General features: G+C 36.8%; 3 protein-coding genes across 3 annotated transcripts; 1 reads left to right on the top strand and 2 right to left on the bottom strand.

Annotated features, from left to right (window-relative positions):
• Positions 57–1,694, bottom strand: LOC18789824 (transmembrane emp24 domain-containing protein p24delta9). The gene is made up of 4 exons (XM_007225752.2): positions 1,360–1,694; positions 1,067–1,276; positions 569–645; positions 57–479 (listed from the first exon to the last, which is right to left on the bottom strand). The coding sequence occupies exons 1-4, from the start codon at positions 1,564–1,566 to the stop codon at positions 335–337; spliced, it is 639 nt and encodes a 212-aa protein (XP_007225814.1). The 5' UTR covers positions 1,567–1,694; the 3' UTR covers positions 57–334.
• Positions 4,109–8,494, top strand: LOC18788634 (uncharacterized protein At1g04910). The gene is made up of 8 exons (XM_007223324.2): positions 4,109–4,799; positions 5,580–5,647; positions 5,727–5,815; positions 5,905–6,067; positions 6,380–6,669; positions 7,055–7,259; positions 7,693–7,850; positions 7,937–8,494. Exons 1-8 carry the CDS (start codon positions 4,544–4,546, stop codon positions 8,208–8,210), a joined length of 1,503 nt encoding a protein of 500 aa, XP_007223386.1. The 5' UTR covers positions 4,109–4,543; the 3' UTR covers positions 8,211–8,494.
• Positions 8,572–11,348, bottom strand: LOC18793936 (ribulose-1,5 bisphosphate carboxylase/oxygenase large subunit N-methyltransferase, chloroplastic). The gene is made up of 6 exons (XM_007222058.2): positions 10,608–11,348; positions 10,463–10,491; positions 9,947–10,158; positions 9,720–9,845; positions 9,126–9,533; positions 8,572–9,022 (listed from the first exon to the last, which is right to left on the bottom strand). The coding sequence occupies exons 1-6, from the start codon at positions 11,117–11,119 to the stop codon at positions 8,810–8,812; spliced, it is 1,500 nt and encodes a 499-aa protein (XP_007222120.1). The 5' UTR covers positions 11,120–11,348; the 3' UTR covers positions 8,572–8,809.

Below are 17,568 nucleotides of genomic sequence, written 5' to 3'. Positions count from 1 at the left end.
AGTGGCAAAGCTGATACAAAAACAGAAACCTTCTGTGAGTGAAAATGATAGGAGAATTAACTTAAAACTTGTAATCAGTCATTGCATGTTACTGGGATACAAGATGTGGCTATTATCAACTTCAAAACAACTCTTATGCTGTAGTCAAGATTTGGTTGTCCTACTTCATCTAACAATCTGATCTGATAATTATTATATTCCAACATACAATGTTCTGTAAAATATTTTACAAAAAGCATTAAAAGATGGAATTATAAAACTCCTCTCTGGAACTAGAATACTCTCTTTCTTTTTTTCTTTTTCTTTTCTGGCAATGCCTCTCTCTGGAATAAAATTAGATGAGCTTCTTTTTCTCAAAAAAGGTCTTCAAGTGCCACCATTGCAAAGCTGCAACCGATGAGCAAACAAAAAGCGAGAGCAAACTAAACCAGGCCATTCTGGAGTTAGTTGTTCTGTTAAGCTCCTGCATTTCTTCTTCCCTGAAACAAACATTAAGCCCAAAAAAATGACGAAATGACAAATATCTGTGTTCCACGAAATGTTCAAAGGAAAGAGAACGATTGCTTACCTTTGACGGAGATAGAACATTTCCTCATGAATGGAAGTAACAGTTTCAAACAACTTTTTAAGCTCTAATTCCATAACCTGGCATTTTAAGAAGGAAAAAAAAGGCATAAGATGGTCTCTACATCTCAACTCTCACAATTGCAAACAAAATCATTTGGGGAAGAAAATTTACTACATTATGCTTGTGTGAAACCACAAATTTCAACCAAAATCCATCTTAACAATGGTTTAGATTGATTCACAATAAAGCATATATATTGTTCAAGCAACACACACAGAAACTAAGAAAAGCAATCAGACAATAATACATAGATCAATCAGAGTTGATTCACAATTCCCATGTTACCAAACATCCAAGGAAACCAACTTCATTATGAACATAAACTAAATCCAATCGTTGTAAAAATCATATAACTCAATCGCGGATTATGTCGAAAAAAACGTATATGGATAAGCAAGTAAATGTGAAGAAAAGTAGTAGGAATAGGAAAAGGCTTACATCGACAGTGCCTTTCTTGGCCACATTGGACCAGTCTTTAGCGGCGACGCCGGTCTTCCAATCGAATTCAATGGTCAACGTAATTTGGGGCTTGTGATCAGGCGCCCAGAAGCAGGCCATGTAATCTCCCGCCTCCGCCGCCACAAATGCGAACTGCCCCGATTCCACCAGCTCCGAGTAATGATAGTTATTCCCATAGTGCGACGTCACCTTCACATCGAAAATTCAATCTTTGTTTGTTTTCTTAATAAATAAAAAAGTAGTCAAATTTGAAGAAATTAATTGAAGCGTACCCTGACGGTGAGCTTGTGAGAATCGGGAATGGGGTGGCCTTCGTTAGGGTTGACGACGCTGTACTTGCCGACCGTCATGGCATTGGCTTTTATGTCTTCCACGATGCATTTGGTGTGGCCCGATTGCAGCTCGAACCGCAGAGATTCCGATGTAGACGATAGAAACCCTAGGATTACAGCAGCAACAAGCAGACGCAACCCAGCCATGTTGTGAGTGACTCAGAGTGGACCTCGGACTCGGACTCGGACTCGGAGAGAATTTTGGGAGAAAGGGGGGTTTTCGATCTTCGTTCTCTTCGGAGAAGAGTCGGAATCTGGAATCCAAGTGTAGATTTCACGCTTTGGGCCATGGGGCCTGTGAGGCTTTTAGGTCAGGCTCGACACGTGTCTCTCTCTGATTCGCAGGGACACGTAATTCAAAAGGTTGGAGTGTTGTTCTCTTTTCGCCTTTTTTGTTTTTTGTAATAAATATTTTGGGCCAATGTGAGAGTTTGACAGAATTCAAATATTTGGCCCAATTTCAATCCAAAAAATTAACTTTGCAAATAGCAGCCCTTTTCAATGAAGGCTTTTCGTTTAGGGGCCAGCCTACAATGTGATATAATGGTATAGGACTATACGTTTTTTGTTTTGTTTTTGCAAAGTTATATCCTTACGACAATAATAGATTTCAACAAAAGAGAATGTTGAAAACATATTTTTGTAATGAAAGAATTTCAAAATATATTTAAGAAAGAAACATGGATTTCCACCAAAAAAGAAAAAGAAAAAAAAGAAACATGGATTTTATGTTGAGATGCAATTTACATTATGAATGCTGCCTGCAAAATCCATTAGATCATTCAACCAAGGGTTCCCAAAAATTGCCATCCAGCTTGCCTCCTATGACAAGCTGAGATGTGCTTTGTCTTCATATGTAAGTGTAAGATCATTATCAGCATTTATTGCATATTTAATACAGCATATTAAAAAAATTAAAGCTTTGGCTGTGACTATTTTTTTTCATCATCTTTACATTAATTTGGGCATTTTTTAAATTTATTTGGAATTTTCTGTCAAGCTTTCAATTCTGGAATCTGGATTGACAATTGCTATGTAGTAAGTCTTAAACTGAATAAGCTTTGGTGATTTTCACCGTCATAATAAACTCATAGGTCATCCGTAAATAAAAAATCGTCTAGATTCGTATTAGATAAAACAAAAACGAAGATGTGGATAATCAAATGGTAAACACTTTTTAATTTAACCGATTTCTTGCATAAATAATTCTTGAAAGAGAACCTCAAAATTGAACATTCCTATCATGGTTACTTTGAATTGGGAAAATATATGATTATGCATTGTCCTTGTTACTATGTCAGTGTCTCCCTAAATTATACAAGCATCATGATTCATGACATTTCTGCACTTCACCTACGTTCCACACGCACACGAAGTACACAATACAAATTATAATTACTTCACAGACTCACCAGCCACTGCTTTTTTCGCCCACTTGCCTCACGTTTTCAAAAACTGAGAGTCAAAAGGAAAGCTTTGCATTGAGAAAAAGGGAATTGATGAACTATCTGGAAAATCCAAAAGGGACTCCCTCCTAAATCCCAAAAACAAGGTTTCATGTTTTTCATGCGCATACACTATTATAAGACCAGGCAGCGTTTCCTTAAAGTTATCAACTGTGTTTATTCTCAACTGTCTGTTGACAGCTTTATGGCTGTCTGTTTTCTATGACAGCATGCACACTTCAGTTCGTTTTCTCTTACGTTCTTGGTTTTGCCAAAATTTACCAACCTTTGCTAAAATACAAACTTATCTCAGATATGCAATGCATGCGCTGCGTTACTTCAGTCTATGCTATGCTTGAAACAAAGCGTGTGGAAAGTAATGTTCTTTTTCATAACACTCGTAGAATGAGAGGATGAGAGTCGAACTTTAATCCGATACGTCCGATGGTAAAACGTTCTTCGTTACTAGAACTTAAAGTTGTTTATTGAACTAACGGAGTAAAAGATGGACTGATTACAAAGCTACAACAATATAAAAAAAACTGAAAAGCAAAACCAGAATTGCACATAAAACTCCACAAAATCATCGGATGCTTCGTTAGTCGGCAAAGGGATTGGCGCATGCTATATATAATATCAGTTATAACCAACCAACAAAAAGGGATCACTAGTTTTCTAATCATCTTGATTTCCAAGACTCCAAAGCCTAACCCTCGTATTTTAATTTGGCTTAATTATTAAAATACCTTAAATTCATCAATCAATTTGCATATCTTATCATTAAAATGGAGGCTGATCGTAGACTTTATGTATCGCAAAAGACATGCATGCCTTATCAAACTGCATCATTCATTACATTTGATTTGAACTTAAGTAAAACAAAATAAAATAAATATATGGGCAGGTTGGTGGTTTGAATTTTATCCTATTGTTTTATTATGTCACATAGAAAAATTATAATTTATTCCTTAATTTAGAAGAAGGAGAATCTGAGAATAAAAAAGCAGATCATGGCTTTCCTCTTTGCACTGTATACTTTAATAAGCGATCCAATCTTACAGGTAAAAAAACAAATTTGACAGCACTGACTGCCCAAAAAAAAAATTGACAGCACTTATCACAAGGCACAACTAAAATCCAGTAAAACTGTGTAATTTGCAGATTGTATGTATTGTGATAGGAACAATTCGGACTCGTGAGAACCGGAGGGTGGGATCTTTCTCTCAAACGCTTTCGCTACAAAAAGAGCTGAATCCAATCAACAAATATTCTTTTTATTGTTTTCCTCTCGTATTGTTTTATTTTTTAATTTTATAAAAAAAAGTTCATACAGCAAGTAGCCGAGAAAAAGAAGATTTTCCCGGAAAAAGAAAAGGAAAGAAAAGAAAATCAGAAAGTGTCTGGCGGTTGCATTGGGTTGTTGAGATTTTTAATTGGGTTATCCATTTTACTCGTGATTTTTCAACCTCCTACCTCTCTCTCCTCCGATCCTTGGCAAAAGTTCTCTTCTTTGTTCTGTTTCAAAATCTAGGCTTTGGCCGAGCTAGGGCTAAGGTTCCCAAGTGTGTTGATTTGACAATGTGTGCGTGAGATTGGGGATTTCATGAGCTAAACTTCATCGGGCATTTGGGAATTTTGGGATTGATCGATGAAACGGCGATGTGGTGTGTGAAAGAGGAATGGAGGTTAGATCTGAGGGTGGCATACAGGTGCGTTGCGATAAGCTTCCGGCGCCGGTGATTGCGAGAACGCGTCTACAGGTGTGGTTCATCCGGGTGTGTTCAAGCTTGTTTCTTTGGACGTGTTTGGTTCAGTTAGTGGCGGTTGGTGAGCTATGGCATCCACATTTGCTCTCCAATATAACCAATCGTATTTCGACAATTACGCAGGATCCACTTCCGGCGGTTCCGTCGCCGCCGCCTCTTCTCCCTGCAAGTGAGTTTTTAGATTAAAAAAGATTTTTTTTTTTAATACTGAAAATTGTTCAAATAGTGCAGAGTATCTTTGTTACTGTTACTAGTGTTGAGCTTGAATGCGATTGCTCTAGTTCATAATTGGAGAGTATTGCACCTGGATATGGCTCCCTCAGTTGAGGGCTGCACATTCTAGTGTTTTTATGTACGCATGAATATGAATGTTTTAGTTCGTGAATTGAGAGTTCTGGCACATGAAATTTGCGCTTGCTATCCCATTTGACAATGCAGGATCGCTGTGTATAAATTTGGAGTATTTGAGGTCAAGGATAAGTGGATAGGATTATTTTTGGTTATGGAATGGAGAATTCTTATTTTTAGGGTAAGGTGTGTTTATACAGATTGATTTCTAATATTTGTTGGCACCAGGCCTGCAGTCTTTAAGAGGTGTGTGTGGTGGTATCAGTGACGTATGAAATGAATGCTTACAAAAACTATAGTTTTGGAACTCCGTTTACTGTTGAAAGTTAAAATTGGCTTTCATGAGAAGCTCATTCTTTCAAAGTAATTATGAAATAGGTTGTGTGGTAAATGTACTGTACTCTGTTGAAGTTGCCCACAAATTACCCTAAGTTATGGAAAAATTATTTTCTTCGACCAACAATGGTTCATCTTTTGTTTGTTGCTTTTTTACATTCCCACATATGTGAGAGAAGCAATCTCATGCGTGTTCTGTGCGTGGTAAGGCTAATATGTGCAATATGAAGCTGAAAAATAGGCCTAATGACCTGATTTTTTGCAGGAAATTATACAAGTAATGGGTTTCTTAGAGTTTCCTGCAATGGGGGCTTGAATCAAATGCGTGCTGCGGTTTGTGCTGTGTTTTTCTTTTCTTTTCCTTCTTCCTTTATCCCATATCTAGCTATTGATAGCAACTTTTGCATTTCAGATCTGCGACATGGTGACTGTTGCTCGGCTTTTAAATCTCACATTGGTTGTTCCGGAGCTTGATAAGACATCTTTCTGGGCTGATCCTAGGTATAATCATTGATCTAAATGGAACTGTGATTTAACTAACTCCTTTAATTGCTGCTTTAGGATTTCAACTGTTAGTATTCTTTTTGCAGTAATTTTGAGGATATCTTTGATGTAAGACATTTCATTGATTCGCTGAGAGATGAAGTCCGAATTGTCAGAAGACTGCCGAAAATGTTTAGTAGGAAATATGGACATAAACCATTCGAGATGCCTCCTGTTAGTTGGTCAAACGAAAAATATTATCTGGAACAGGTTTGTGTACTTGCTTGCCAGTTTATTTTGGGTGAAGAATATATTGCTAATGAAGTTAACAACTTTCTTTAAATTATGTTAGCTCCTTATCATCCTATGCATTGCATGCATTCACTTGTGCCTAATTTAGATATGTAATTACAACATATTCCAAATTGTAGTGTGATCAAATTTATTTTTTTGTTTTTTGGGCCTAAGTGAGTTTATCTATTCTTTCTACTCCCTGATTGAATGCATTTGATTCCATTATGCGGAAGTTTTAACTTTTAAGTGATGCGTCCTGATTCAGTGCCTTGATTCCATTGTATGCAGATTTTGCCACTTATTAGCAAGCATAAGGTGTTGCACTTTAACAGAACGGATGCACGTGTGGCAAACAATTGGATGCCTCTTGATCTTCAGAAACTCAGGTGTCGTGTTAATTTCCAGGCACTGAAGTTCACTCCTCAGATTGAGACTTTGGGGTACAAATTGGTTCGTATACTCCAGGAGAAGGGACCTTTTGTGGCTTTGCATCTAAGGTATGAGATGGACATGTTGGCTTTCTCAGGTTGCACTCATGGATGCACTGAGGAAGAAGCTGCGGAGCTCAAACGATTGAGGTTTGTCATGTTTAAAATTTGACAATAGTTTTTTGAATGCTTATTTGAAAATCTGATGAACACTTGTCATGAGTAAATTTTTTATCTGGCTTGCTTGATTTTTAAACAGGCATATGCTTCAAACAATACTGTTCATATCAAGAAAATATTACTGTTGCTAGTAGATGATATAACAGTTGACAAAGAAAATGCATGACTCATAGATTTCTGTTCTTTCCCACCTTGTGTTTCTTGTGCCTTAGGCTCTTGGTGGAGCAGGATTATTACCTTTAATCATCCTGGCTAAAGTTTTCTTTTGTCTACTTTACACAAGTTTCTTATGACCAAGGTTGGTTATATTGAGTTGTACTCACTTGCAATGTCTGTTGGCATACCTTTCATTCAGATATGCATATCCTTGGTGGAGAGAGAAAGAGATAGTGTCTGAAGAGAAGAGATCACACGGTTTGTGCCCTCTGACACCTGAGGAGAGTGCATTACTTTTGCAAGCATTGGATTTTCATAAGGACACACAGATCTATATAGCAGCTGGTGAGATTTATGGTAGTGAAAGGAGACTTGCCCCTTTAAGAGCTGCGTTTCCACGAATTGTGAGTTCGTTTGCTTTATTCTGTAGCCTTTTTACTTTTGCGGATTTGGGACTTCTGATATTAGTAACTTTGCTGAGTGGTAACACGTGTGCTTTGCCACAATTCTGGTTATCCTTGTATCATAAGTAATACCTTGTCAAGACTTAGGTCATATAGACACCTTTCCTACTCGTTTGGTGGTCTAGGTCCATCACTGGAGTTGAGGGTGCCCTTTGATGGGTTTACCTGAATACATGAAAAGCTAATTGTTGTTCAAACTCTAGTTCTAACCAGTGGGGAAGCCATTGTCATTTACCTGTTTATTTGATAAAAGCAGAGGATCTGAGAGGTCCTGTTGAAGGGTCCAACTTGACTCTAAAATATTTATGTCCATACTGGCTATGTACTTGTTGTGGTCTTCATAAAATAATGTTTTCTTATTTGTTTACTTCAGGTTAAAAAAGAAAGTCTTCTCTCCCCGGAGGAGTTGCAACAATTTCAGAATCATTCATCTCAAATGGCTGCTTTGGATTTTATAGTTTCGGTAGCTAGTAATACTTTCGTTCCTACATATGATGGGAACATGGCGAAACTTGTTGAAGGTCACCGAAGGTATGTGAACACTTTTACAAGGTGGGATGGGTTTTTGTTTTATAAAATACCAAAGAAATACACATCTCTAATTATATTTCGTGCAGGTACCTTGGGTTTAAGAAAAGCATCTTGCTAGATAGGAAAAGACTTGTGGAGTTGTTGGACATGCATCTGAATGGGACACTTTCATGGAATGAGTTTTCAGTTGCTGTACGATCCACTCATGAGAAGAGAATGGGACAGCCAACTCGACGTCGAGTTATTGCAGACAAGCCGAAGGAGGAAGATTATTTTTATGCAAATCCTCAAGAGTGCCTCTGCGAGGGAACAAATTGTGACAACTTGCTTAGCCCTAGCAACTCAAGTGAAGTTGGGTGACTGCAAGCTTTCTAATCTGGAACCTCCTTCAACACAATTGTTTTAAGAGAGTGGTCAACAAATCCATGTGGCAGTGGCTTTCATATTAGTAAGCATGTACACACACACATGAGAGTTTTGTAGGAAACGGCATAAAAAGACTTGAGTTCCCAATTTGGGCTTCTAAAGATGTATTCATTCGTTTTCAATCTTTAAATTTGTCCATAAATTTGTTTGTTTTCTTCATGTATTTGACAACTTGACATGAATTCACTGCTGTTCAGTTCTATAAATTATAATTAACACGAGTACAGTCGAGAAAGTTCCCGTTCATGAGAAACAAAAATGAGTGATGCAATTAATTACCACATGAATTTGACGCTTCTGCACGGATTCATCTAGTTTGATCAATTAAGGTATAATTAAATTCCAAGAACAAAAAATAGAATAAGTACACAAGGAGTAGCTCCAAGAAGCCAAAAAAAAATAAATAAAATCTCTGGGATATGCTTCTGGGATCCATCATTTTCTCATTCCAACCTTCACAGAATTCTGGTATTTTTAGCAAGGTAAACTGTAAACTAGAACTACTTATGACTTCTCAGTGACATGAATTTGCCCTACTTGGGCTCCCAGAAGATGATGTCTTCTAGCTCCCCGCAGAGGCCAAGATCCTTGAGCCTCCTTTCCTGGTAGTATTCCAATTGACGTAGTTCTGACTCCCTATCCTTGAAAATCCCATCAATATGCTGAAGCACCTTCTTCTCTCCATGTCTTATTCCTACTGCAATCTCAAGCCTTGGATCCAGTTTTGATTCTTTTAACTTCTCATCCTGCAATGAAACAATTTGCATTCAGTTGTTACAAGCCTACACCACTGGCTTGAAGCCCTAGAGAAAAGTTCCGGTGCCACAAGGAGAATAAATAAAAGAATACCTCTTCAATGGTGGTGGGATAGGCAGAAAGAGCAGATTTGCAGGCTTCTCGGACCACTCGACATATGAGCTCTTCGTTGGCAGGGCTCACAGGCAGCTCAAGGTGTCCCCATATAGTGTTCCTGAATATAGATTCCAAGAGGAAAGCATCGGTACCTCCAAGAGCTACCAGCCGCAGATATGGAATCAATGCAGGTGGGAGTGAACGGTCCAAAAATATGTCGAAGTATGCAGTTGCTCCCAAACCATTAGACTCAGCAATGTCCAGCTTGTCACCATAAAATGGGTCTGACTCGGATATTTCCAGTGTTAAGGTAAATGCATCGCGATTTGCATTGGAAGAATCTATGAATCCGTAATCCAAAGCAAACTCAGCATTGCTCTTGTTTATATCATATTGGATGAAAACCTGTTGAGAAGTCTCATTACAAACCATAGTATTTAATCTAATTCAAGGATCTTTCAGAAATGGTTAGTGTCCATGCCATATAGGGAAGAAAAAAAGACCGCAATTTCAGAAGCATGAGAGGCCTACAGAGTATAGACTATCACTGGACTATAACAAGAAGAAAAAACAGCAGCTGAAAAACTTCACCTGCTCACCAGCCTTGAGAGCAACTGGGCTCCGTATAGAAAACAGATAATCCCAAGAGAAGAGACCTGCTGCTCCTTTGATCTCCCATGCATGCTCTTCTGTGGTTATGCTGGAACTATGGTTGATCTGATAAAAGATATCTTTTACTCAATATCAATGGAAACAAGCTGCTTGCATAACTGGAGCTAGCTCACAGATTGATTGTAGTGGGAAGTCTGAAGCCTTACCAAGTCCGCAAGTGGGATCAAAACAAGGTTTTGACCGCGGAGGCGCGAGAATGCCCTGGATCTGAGTATACCGAATGCCCAAAAGAAGTCATCCAGTGTGATAGGAGATGGGAAAAGCTGCTTGTTAGGGAGGATGATTTCTTCTTCCACTTTTAGAAACTCACTCTGCACATACTCTTTTACACCCATTGTTGTGCTCAAAAGTTGGGTTCCTGCCAACCCCAATTCAATCATACTCCAGCCAAAGATTGCAACAATCAAGTACATTTTTTATATAAGATGTATATTCATTTTACTAGCTTCCAGATTACACACAGAACCCAAATTCCAGGCATAAAGATTATATTGTAACAAGTTAAAAACCATCACGGCATGTTTGATTAAAGCTTAAACTTTGATTTTCTAAATCATGTACAATATATGTCCTTGCAAGTATAGATAGGTTTGCAGTACAATGAAGCTAAACAGAGTTGTAAATACCACTAAAAAAACCTGCAATCTAAGTAACTGGCTAACCTTGAAGCTCATCAAGCTCCTCTTCTGACCTGCACTGAAACCATCAACACAAACTCTTTATCAACCCCCAAAATCTCAAACCCATAAAAAGGAAAATACAAAATTCCCAACTGTAGAAATTAAGCAATTAATCAGCCAAACCCACCAGAACACAGTTGAATTGGTGGATTCAGGAAGAATATCAAGGTAAAGCCTCCACTTGGAGTCATCTCTGTACTTCTCTCTGAGCAAAAACAGAGCAACGGACACCCAAGGCTTCAAACCACTACAAACATTTCCAATCTCGGAGCCTGAAACGGCATCTGGGTTTATCCAGAGCCTCTTGGGGACCTCCAAAACCACCTCGTTTTTACCAATGTTTCTGTGGGCAACGAGCCCCATGCCTTCAGGTACCAAAGCAGGCTTTGCTGCAGGGGACTTGGCAGTGACCACGCCTTCATCTCGGAGCCATTGCCAGAAGGTTTGAACAGCTGGAGGGAGTGATGGGTCGCATTGCAATGGGGAAGAAAGAGAGGTCACAGCAAGGACAGGTTTCTTGAGATGGGTTGGCGTCTTCGGTAACGAGGAGAAGTGTGTGAGTGTTGTGGAAAGCTTTGTTCTTGGAGTAGGGAAGAGGAAAGTGGAGGATGAAGAAGATAAAGTGAAGAGAGTGACCATTGTTTGATTTATCTCTCTCTTAATTTTCAAACTTTGTGTTTCAGATATCTGTCTGGGGTTTGATTGATTTATAGCTTCTGCTTGTGGATAGGCTCTCTTGATGCGTTATCAACTGTTAATCAAATGCTAATGGCTTTTTGTCTGAAATGGCCCCAAATTTAGCTCCAAAAACATAAAAAACATTTGATATAAAAAAAAAAAAAAAACATAAAAAACAGGCCCCAAATTTACCAAAAGGAAAGAAAACATTTTGGGAAATGGGTTTCGGTGTTGGGTTAGCAGGCCTTTGTATGATTGCAGACTTTACTAGGCTCTTAGAAATCAAATCATATGTTGTTGCTCACTGTGGGCTTTATAGCCTTTCACCTTTCACCAACAAAAACAAAAACAAAAGCCTTTCACCTTTTTTCACATGGGCTTGCACAAATGCTTTGCTGTTTTTTGTTTTTGTTTAAATACAAACTGTATTCAAAACTACAAGAGGGGGTTTTTCATATACACATCTAAAGTATTATGGTGGTTCGAACATGACTCTTGATATGCAAGCCAATGTCATTTTTCACTAGCTTAGATCCCTTTGATCATAAATGCTTTGTTTGAAAATTGATATATGATCTTACGACTTTACAGAGACCTGTGTTTTTGATAAGAAAGTACCCTAGAACTAGTCATTTTTACCCCCTTTGTGAGGGGGCACCCCTTCTCCCATAGCTTCCTAATGCTTTGCTTCTAGTAGATTTTGGTCAAGGCACACAACTAAAGAATTTCCAAATCTCACAACAACAAAAAAATCCAAATCATTCAATTACACTCTCATTGACTTTTAATCTTTAAAACTTTAAAAAAAGATAAAGAAAACAAAAAGAGGCAAGGGTCAATCAATGCACAACCATTTCGGTTGCCAGATTATGAGATTGTAGAGACCAGATAAGCACCTACTAGAAATTGAAATAAAATAAAAATTATTCAAAAATAAATTTCTATATTAATATGATGTGCTCAGAGTCATTGCATGCCTTAAACAAAGAGAATGAAGCCAATTACTTTTTATTTTTTTATGAAATTTGGAACACTCTGATAAATAATATATTCGGTGATGTCAAGTGGTAGGAAAATTTGTTAGATGCAGCATAGTCAGAGTAAAATATTCACACTAGGACTGTTATAAAGCACATTGATTTGTAAAATGCAAGTAAAAAAAAAAAGAAAGAAAGAGAGCCGCCAACAAACGCTCGTTTTTGTATAGATCTCTTAAATCGGTGGCCTTTGGTCCTTGGGGTAGTTGATTTGCATATTGAGCACTGGTTTTGATCTACTGTCGATCTCTATTTGGTGGAGGTGGAGTTGACTGCTTTGGCCGGATATGTCATTCCTTGGTGCTGTGGATCATGTGGGTTGCTATAAGCACACTGAAACCTCTCATGGTAGGGTGGATGATGAACGTTAATGCCCTTTCATTTATTGGTGTTTCTTGCCCCTAGCTCTTGGAATCTGTTTCTCCACCATGGTTACTGGTTTGATTTGAGTCTTATGGACCCTCTTCATTTTCAACTATGGGTGAGTGTTGAGCAATTTCACAAGCGTAAGGATCACACAAGTAGTTTAGAGTTAAGTAAAGTATCGTTCCCACGAAGAGTGATTAAATTTATTAAGTACTTATTGTGATTAATCTCAGACTTTATTTGAACGACTGGATGATGAGATTTGATTGATTAATTAACTAAAAACGATAAATAAAAGCAAGCATATAAAAATAAGGTGATGAGATTCAAGTTATGAGAGCACTAGAGCTTCCGATTTCACCATCGCAAATTCCACCCAATTTTCTTAGCACGTTAATCCTAATTAATCTCCATGTTGACATTCGATTTCCCTACTTTATTCAATACTTCATCCCTGGTTATACCAAAAGTATCCTTATATACCACCTACTCTATCCTTAGTAATGTAATTAAGATAATAAGAACCCATTAAGTTCCTTGGAAAACTTGCAAAACAACCACATAAGTCATGACAAACATCCCTGTCTAATCATGTAACCCAAGACATCTATTACAAGAAGCAAACTCTAAATTGGATATCCCTATCGTCTATTTAGCATCAAAACAATTAAATGTTGCCCAAACATTTAAAGCATTAAACATAGTAATAGATACTCAACATGGAAAAAATACTTGGAATTAACATTGAGTAAAGAAATTGAATATTCATGACTAGGCTACATGAAGCCTGCGAGAAATTTTTTTTTTAAAATTAAAAAAAAAACTATATATATTATTTTTAAAAAATATTCATACTACATATTAATTATTAATTAATATGACTATTCCTTATTTAATATTTATTATGAAGACCTAAATGTTATAAAATCTTAAGCCTAGTATAAGATTATTATTTTAGGTGAAAGATGATACCATTCTTGTTTTCTATGTGCAGAGACTTGGAATTGGTTTTAATCAAATCATCATTGTCATGCCACCTTGCATGATAGTAACAAGTGGTGAAAGAGGAATGAGTCACATTGACACGACTCACCCCGAATTCTTTGGAACTCGAGACGAATCCTGTGGAATTCCCAACATCACACTGATGCCGGGCCCACTTTTGAAACTATAGCCTCTTTTCCTTAAATAAGGAAGAAGAGTACAAGACTTTCTGCCGAAATTTCGGTCTGCCAAAATTTCGGCAGAACCTCCCCTGTAAATTGAGCATTTCCCAAATTTTCAACCTGCAATAAAACACAATTAAGAAGCCAACAACCATCACACACAATGTAATAACATACAGTTTACATACAAGGCTTCCAACCTTCAAAGGAATTAAGGTAGAACAACTAGCAATGCTCTTAAGTCAATTAATACTCTAAACAATGCAGATTAAGAATTCGAACAATTTTAATGAATGCCCACGGTAATCCACATAAAATAACTTCCAAGATTCCATCATGTGACGTTTAACATCTTAATACCCACACAAGTAGTTTAAGGCCTCACCTAATAATCACATAATCTTCCCATACACCGGAAATTTTAGCGCCACGTATGAGAAGTGTCTCACACGCCGAAAATTCCAACGCTACGTGTGAGACTTAATAATCACATAATTTTCCCATACGTCGAAAATTCCAATGCCACGTATGGAAATTGTCTCACACGCCGGAAATTGCAACGCCACGTGTGAGACTTAATAATCATATAATCTTCACATACGCTGGAAATTCGAACGCCACGTATGGGAAGTGTCTCACACGCCGAAAATTCCAAAGCCACGTGTGAGACCTAATAATCACATAATCTTCCCATACGCCGGAAATTTCAAAGCCACGTATGGGAAGTGTCTCACACGCCGGAAATTCGAACTCCATGTATGGGAAGTGTCTCACATGTCGGAAATTCCAACGCCACATGTGAGACCTAATAATCACATAATCTTCTCATACGCTGGAAATTCCAAAGCCACGTATGGGAAGTGTCTTATACGCTGGAAATTCCAACGCTACGTATGGGAAGTGTCTCACACGCCGGAAATTCCAACGCCACGTATGGGAAGTATGTACTTTTAAGGGTTTGTCCAATATAGGTAAATATAGGGTTTGTCCAATATAGGTCCCTATAATTTTTATTTCCTAAATGTTATTAAGAAACCACAAAAAGGCACAAGAATACAACAAAAAGTAAAATCCAACCAAGCTCAGCAACAAGGATATAATTTTTAAGTGAAAAATGTTGGGAACACTGACTTATATCATGATTTGATTTTTCTTTGGCCTACAATCTTTTATGTGGAAAATTCTTTTGACTTTGTCATTTAATTTGTACAAATATGGTTGTGTGGCTTTTAAAAGGCAACGTGACGTGTGGGATGGGCTGCCAATTTTGAAACTTATTAGCTTATTTGAGAAGCCGGTGCAGCATTTATGCGTGCGGGAAACACTCAGTGGATTGATCCATCAGAAAAGATAAAATAATGGTGTCACTTGGACAGACTTGGGCAATTGATCCGACAACAAGTCTTTCAGTCATTTGCCAAGCTGGTCCCTTCAGCCTCGTTTGTTACGGAAGATTGTCTTGGCATGAACTATTCTCAGAAATTATCTTAGCTTGAATTGGCTTAAGTTGAATAACACTTAACCGATGTTTGGTGATGCTTGGATTGGGACTAAATTTAAATTGATTAAAATATCAATAAATATGATGATATATTTCAACTTCTGTTCTTCTGTACAAACGTGGGTTAAAAATATTTCAAAAATTTATTTAATAAGGTTTATTTTTTAGGTTTGTACGGATTTTAAATTTGAGGGCATTTGTGTCTATTTAAGTGAGTTTTTTGCTATATTTGAAATATTTTACAAAAACTGACATTTTTGAAATTAAAGATCAAGTTTTGGCTATTTTTGATAAATTCTCCTAAGACTGAGCTGTGAATTTGTGTTAATAATGTAATTTATTTAATTGTTTCTAATAATGCTATATTTATCAGTTAAGTACGGTTTAATATAATTGATTTTGTAAACATTTCACGAAACAATACTAATTAGGACGGACCTACCCTTTAACAAACCTGGATTGTATTGTAGCCCAGGTGATTTTGTCTTTTTAAGCCTAAACTAACATACCCAACCCACCCAATGGACAGCCATGCACTGCATTCTCATAATCCCCCCTTCACCCTGTTTTCTTTTTTTGGTACAAAAAGGAAGGGGGCCAAAGGCAAAACACAAACTCCTGCCTCTTTTATTTTTTGGTCGAAGTCGAAAACAACTCCTGTAATTTTTTTAAATATAGAAAATAACCCCGTTTTAATTTACACATCCGAATAAAATAGAAAAGAGATGTGTACTAGATGTGTTTTAAGGGGTAAAACTCATTAAGTCATCCTGATTATGTTTTTTTTTTTTTTTATAAATTAAATTTACTTATAGTGTCGAGTTTTTAACCCACTCTAATTTAAAATCCTAAGCCTGTCCTGATTAGGTGAACATAACTTGATAAACAAATATGAAAATTTAATATAAAAGTGAAAGCAGATGAGTTGAACATTTAAGATGTGATCAAGTTTAATAAACTAAACACGTGAACATGATGAAAACCTACATTCATTTTTCAACCATGCATTATATATCATGGTAGCTCGCTCAAGTGGCATTTTCGAGTGATATATATATATATATATATATATATATATATATATAATATGACCTGTAAAACTTTCCATGGCTAGGGTTGAATTATCTCAACAGAAAAAAGAAAAAGAAGAGGTCTAGGGTTGAATAATATGACCTGTAAAACTTTCCATGGCTAAGCTTATTCAACAGAAAGAGACAGACAGGAAGAAAAAGTCAAACCTCCCACCGTTGGAAAAATCATTGTAAGTGTTTTAAATTGTTCATTTGCTCAACTGGTGTACAGATTAACTTATTTTCATTTTCAATATTTAAGTAAATGTCTTTGTCCTTTTACTTTCATTTATTTTTATAGTACTCTATTTATTTAAGTTTACAATGTAAATAAGGAAGTACCCCCTATTTAGATTCAAATAAAAATACTAGAAAATTAAATTCTCACCAAATCAAAATATGAAAAATTGGTTTTAGTGCAAAATACGATTTAGGCTAAAAATGATGGCTCATTAAGTAAAGATATATTTTATACTAAAATCCCATAAAATCAAATTTTCTTATTTGATGTGTAAGGAATAAAAGCCGCCAAAAATTATCTTGAGAATGTAATTATTCCGAAAAATTATTTTTCATCCTTAGTCAATATTGCACCTCCGCTAAAAAATTTCTAGGTCCGTCAGTGATTCCAGGGGCCCCCCATGGACAAGGTCTTCGTCCACTGCGACTGCTTTCAGCGACCATAGCAACTTTATGGCTCACTCATATAACAACTGTTTTTTCCTTCAAATTTATGAACCTAGTAGCTCATCGCGTTCCATGACTCACTCATATTTTGAAACTTCTTGGTTGTTGGGTTGCTGGCTGTGCTGGCTTATCGCCAGGGGTGGACCTATTAAGGCGCAAAGAGGTGAAGCTGCACCTAGTGGCGGATCCATGAATTTTTCAGAGGAGGTGCAAATTTTAAAAGGCTAAAAATTTACAAAGGACTCAAGCAAGGCCCTGGATTCATGTCCTAACATATGTATAGTGTGTTAAAAAAAAGGATAAAAATTCAAAAAAAAGAAAATATATACAACCACATGCCCTTAGAATTTAACCAATACTAATATCATTCATAATTAAAACAAATAAGAGTTTTACGTCTACAACTAATTGATATCAATTAATATGAACAAAATCCTTGTCATTGACACAATTAGTTTACCAAAATTCATATCAAATATGAACAAAATCCATGTCAATTACATATTTAATCTAACAAAATTCAATACCAATTAATCTAACCAAAAGCACATGTAAATTGGAGGTCATGAAACAAAAGTACACA

This window comes from Prunus persica, chromosome G1 (genome assembly GCF_000346465.2).
Source record: "Prunus persica cultivar Lovell chromosome G1, Prunus_persica_NCBIv2, whole genome shotgun sequence".
NCBI classification, from domain to species: Eukaryota; Viridiplantae; Streptophyta; class Magnoliopsida; order Rosales; family Rosaceae; genus Prunus; species Prunus persica.
This window is presented reverse-complemented; position numbering and strand designations above follow the sequence as displayed.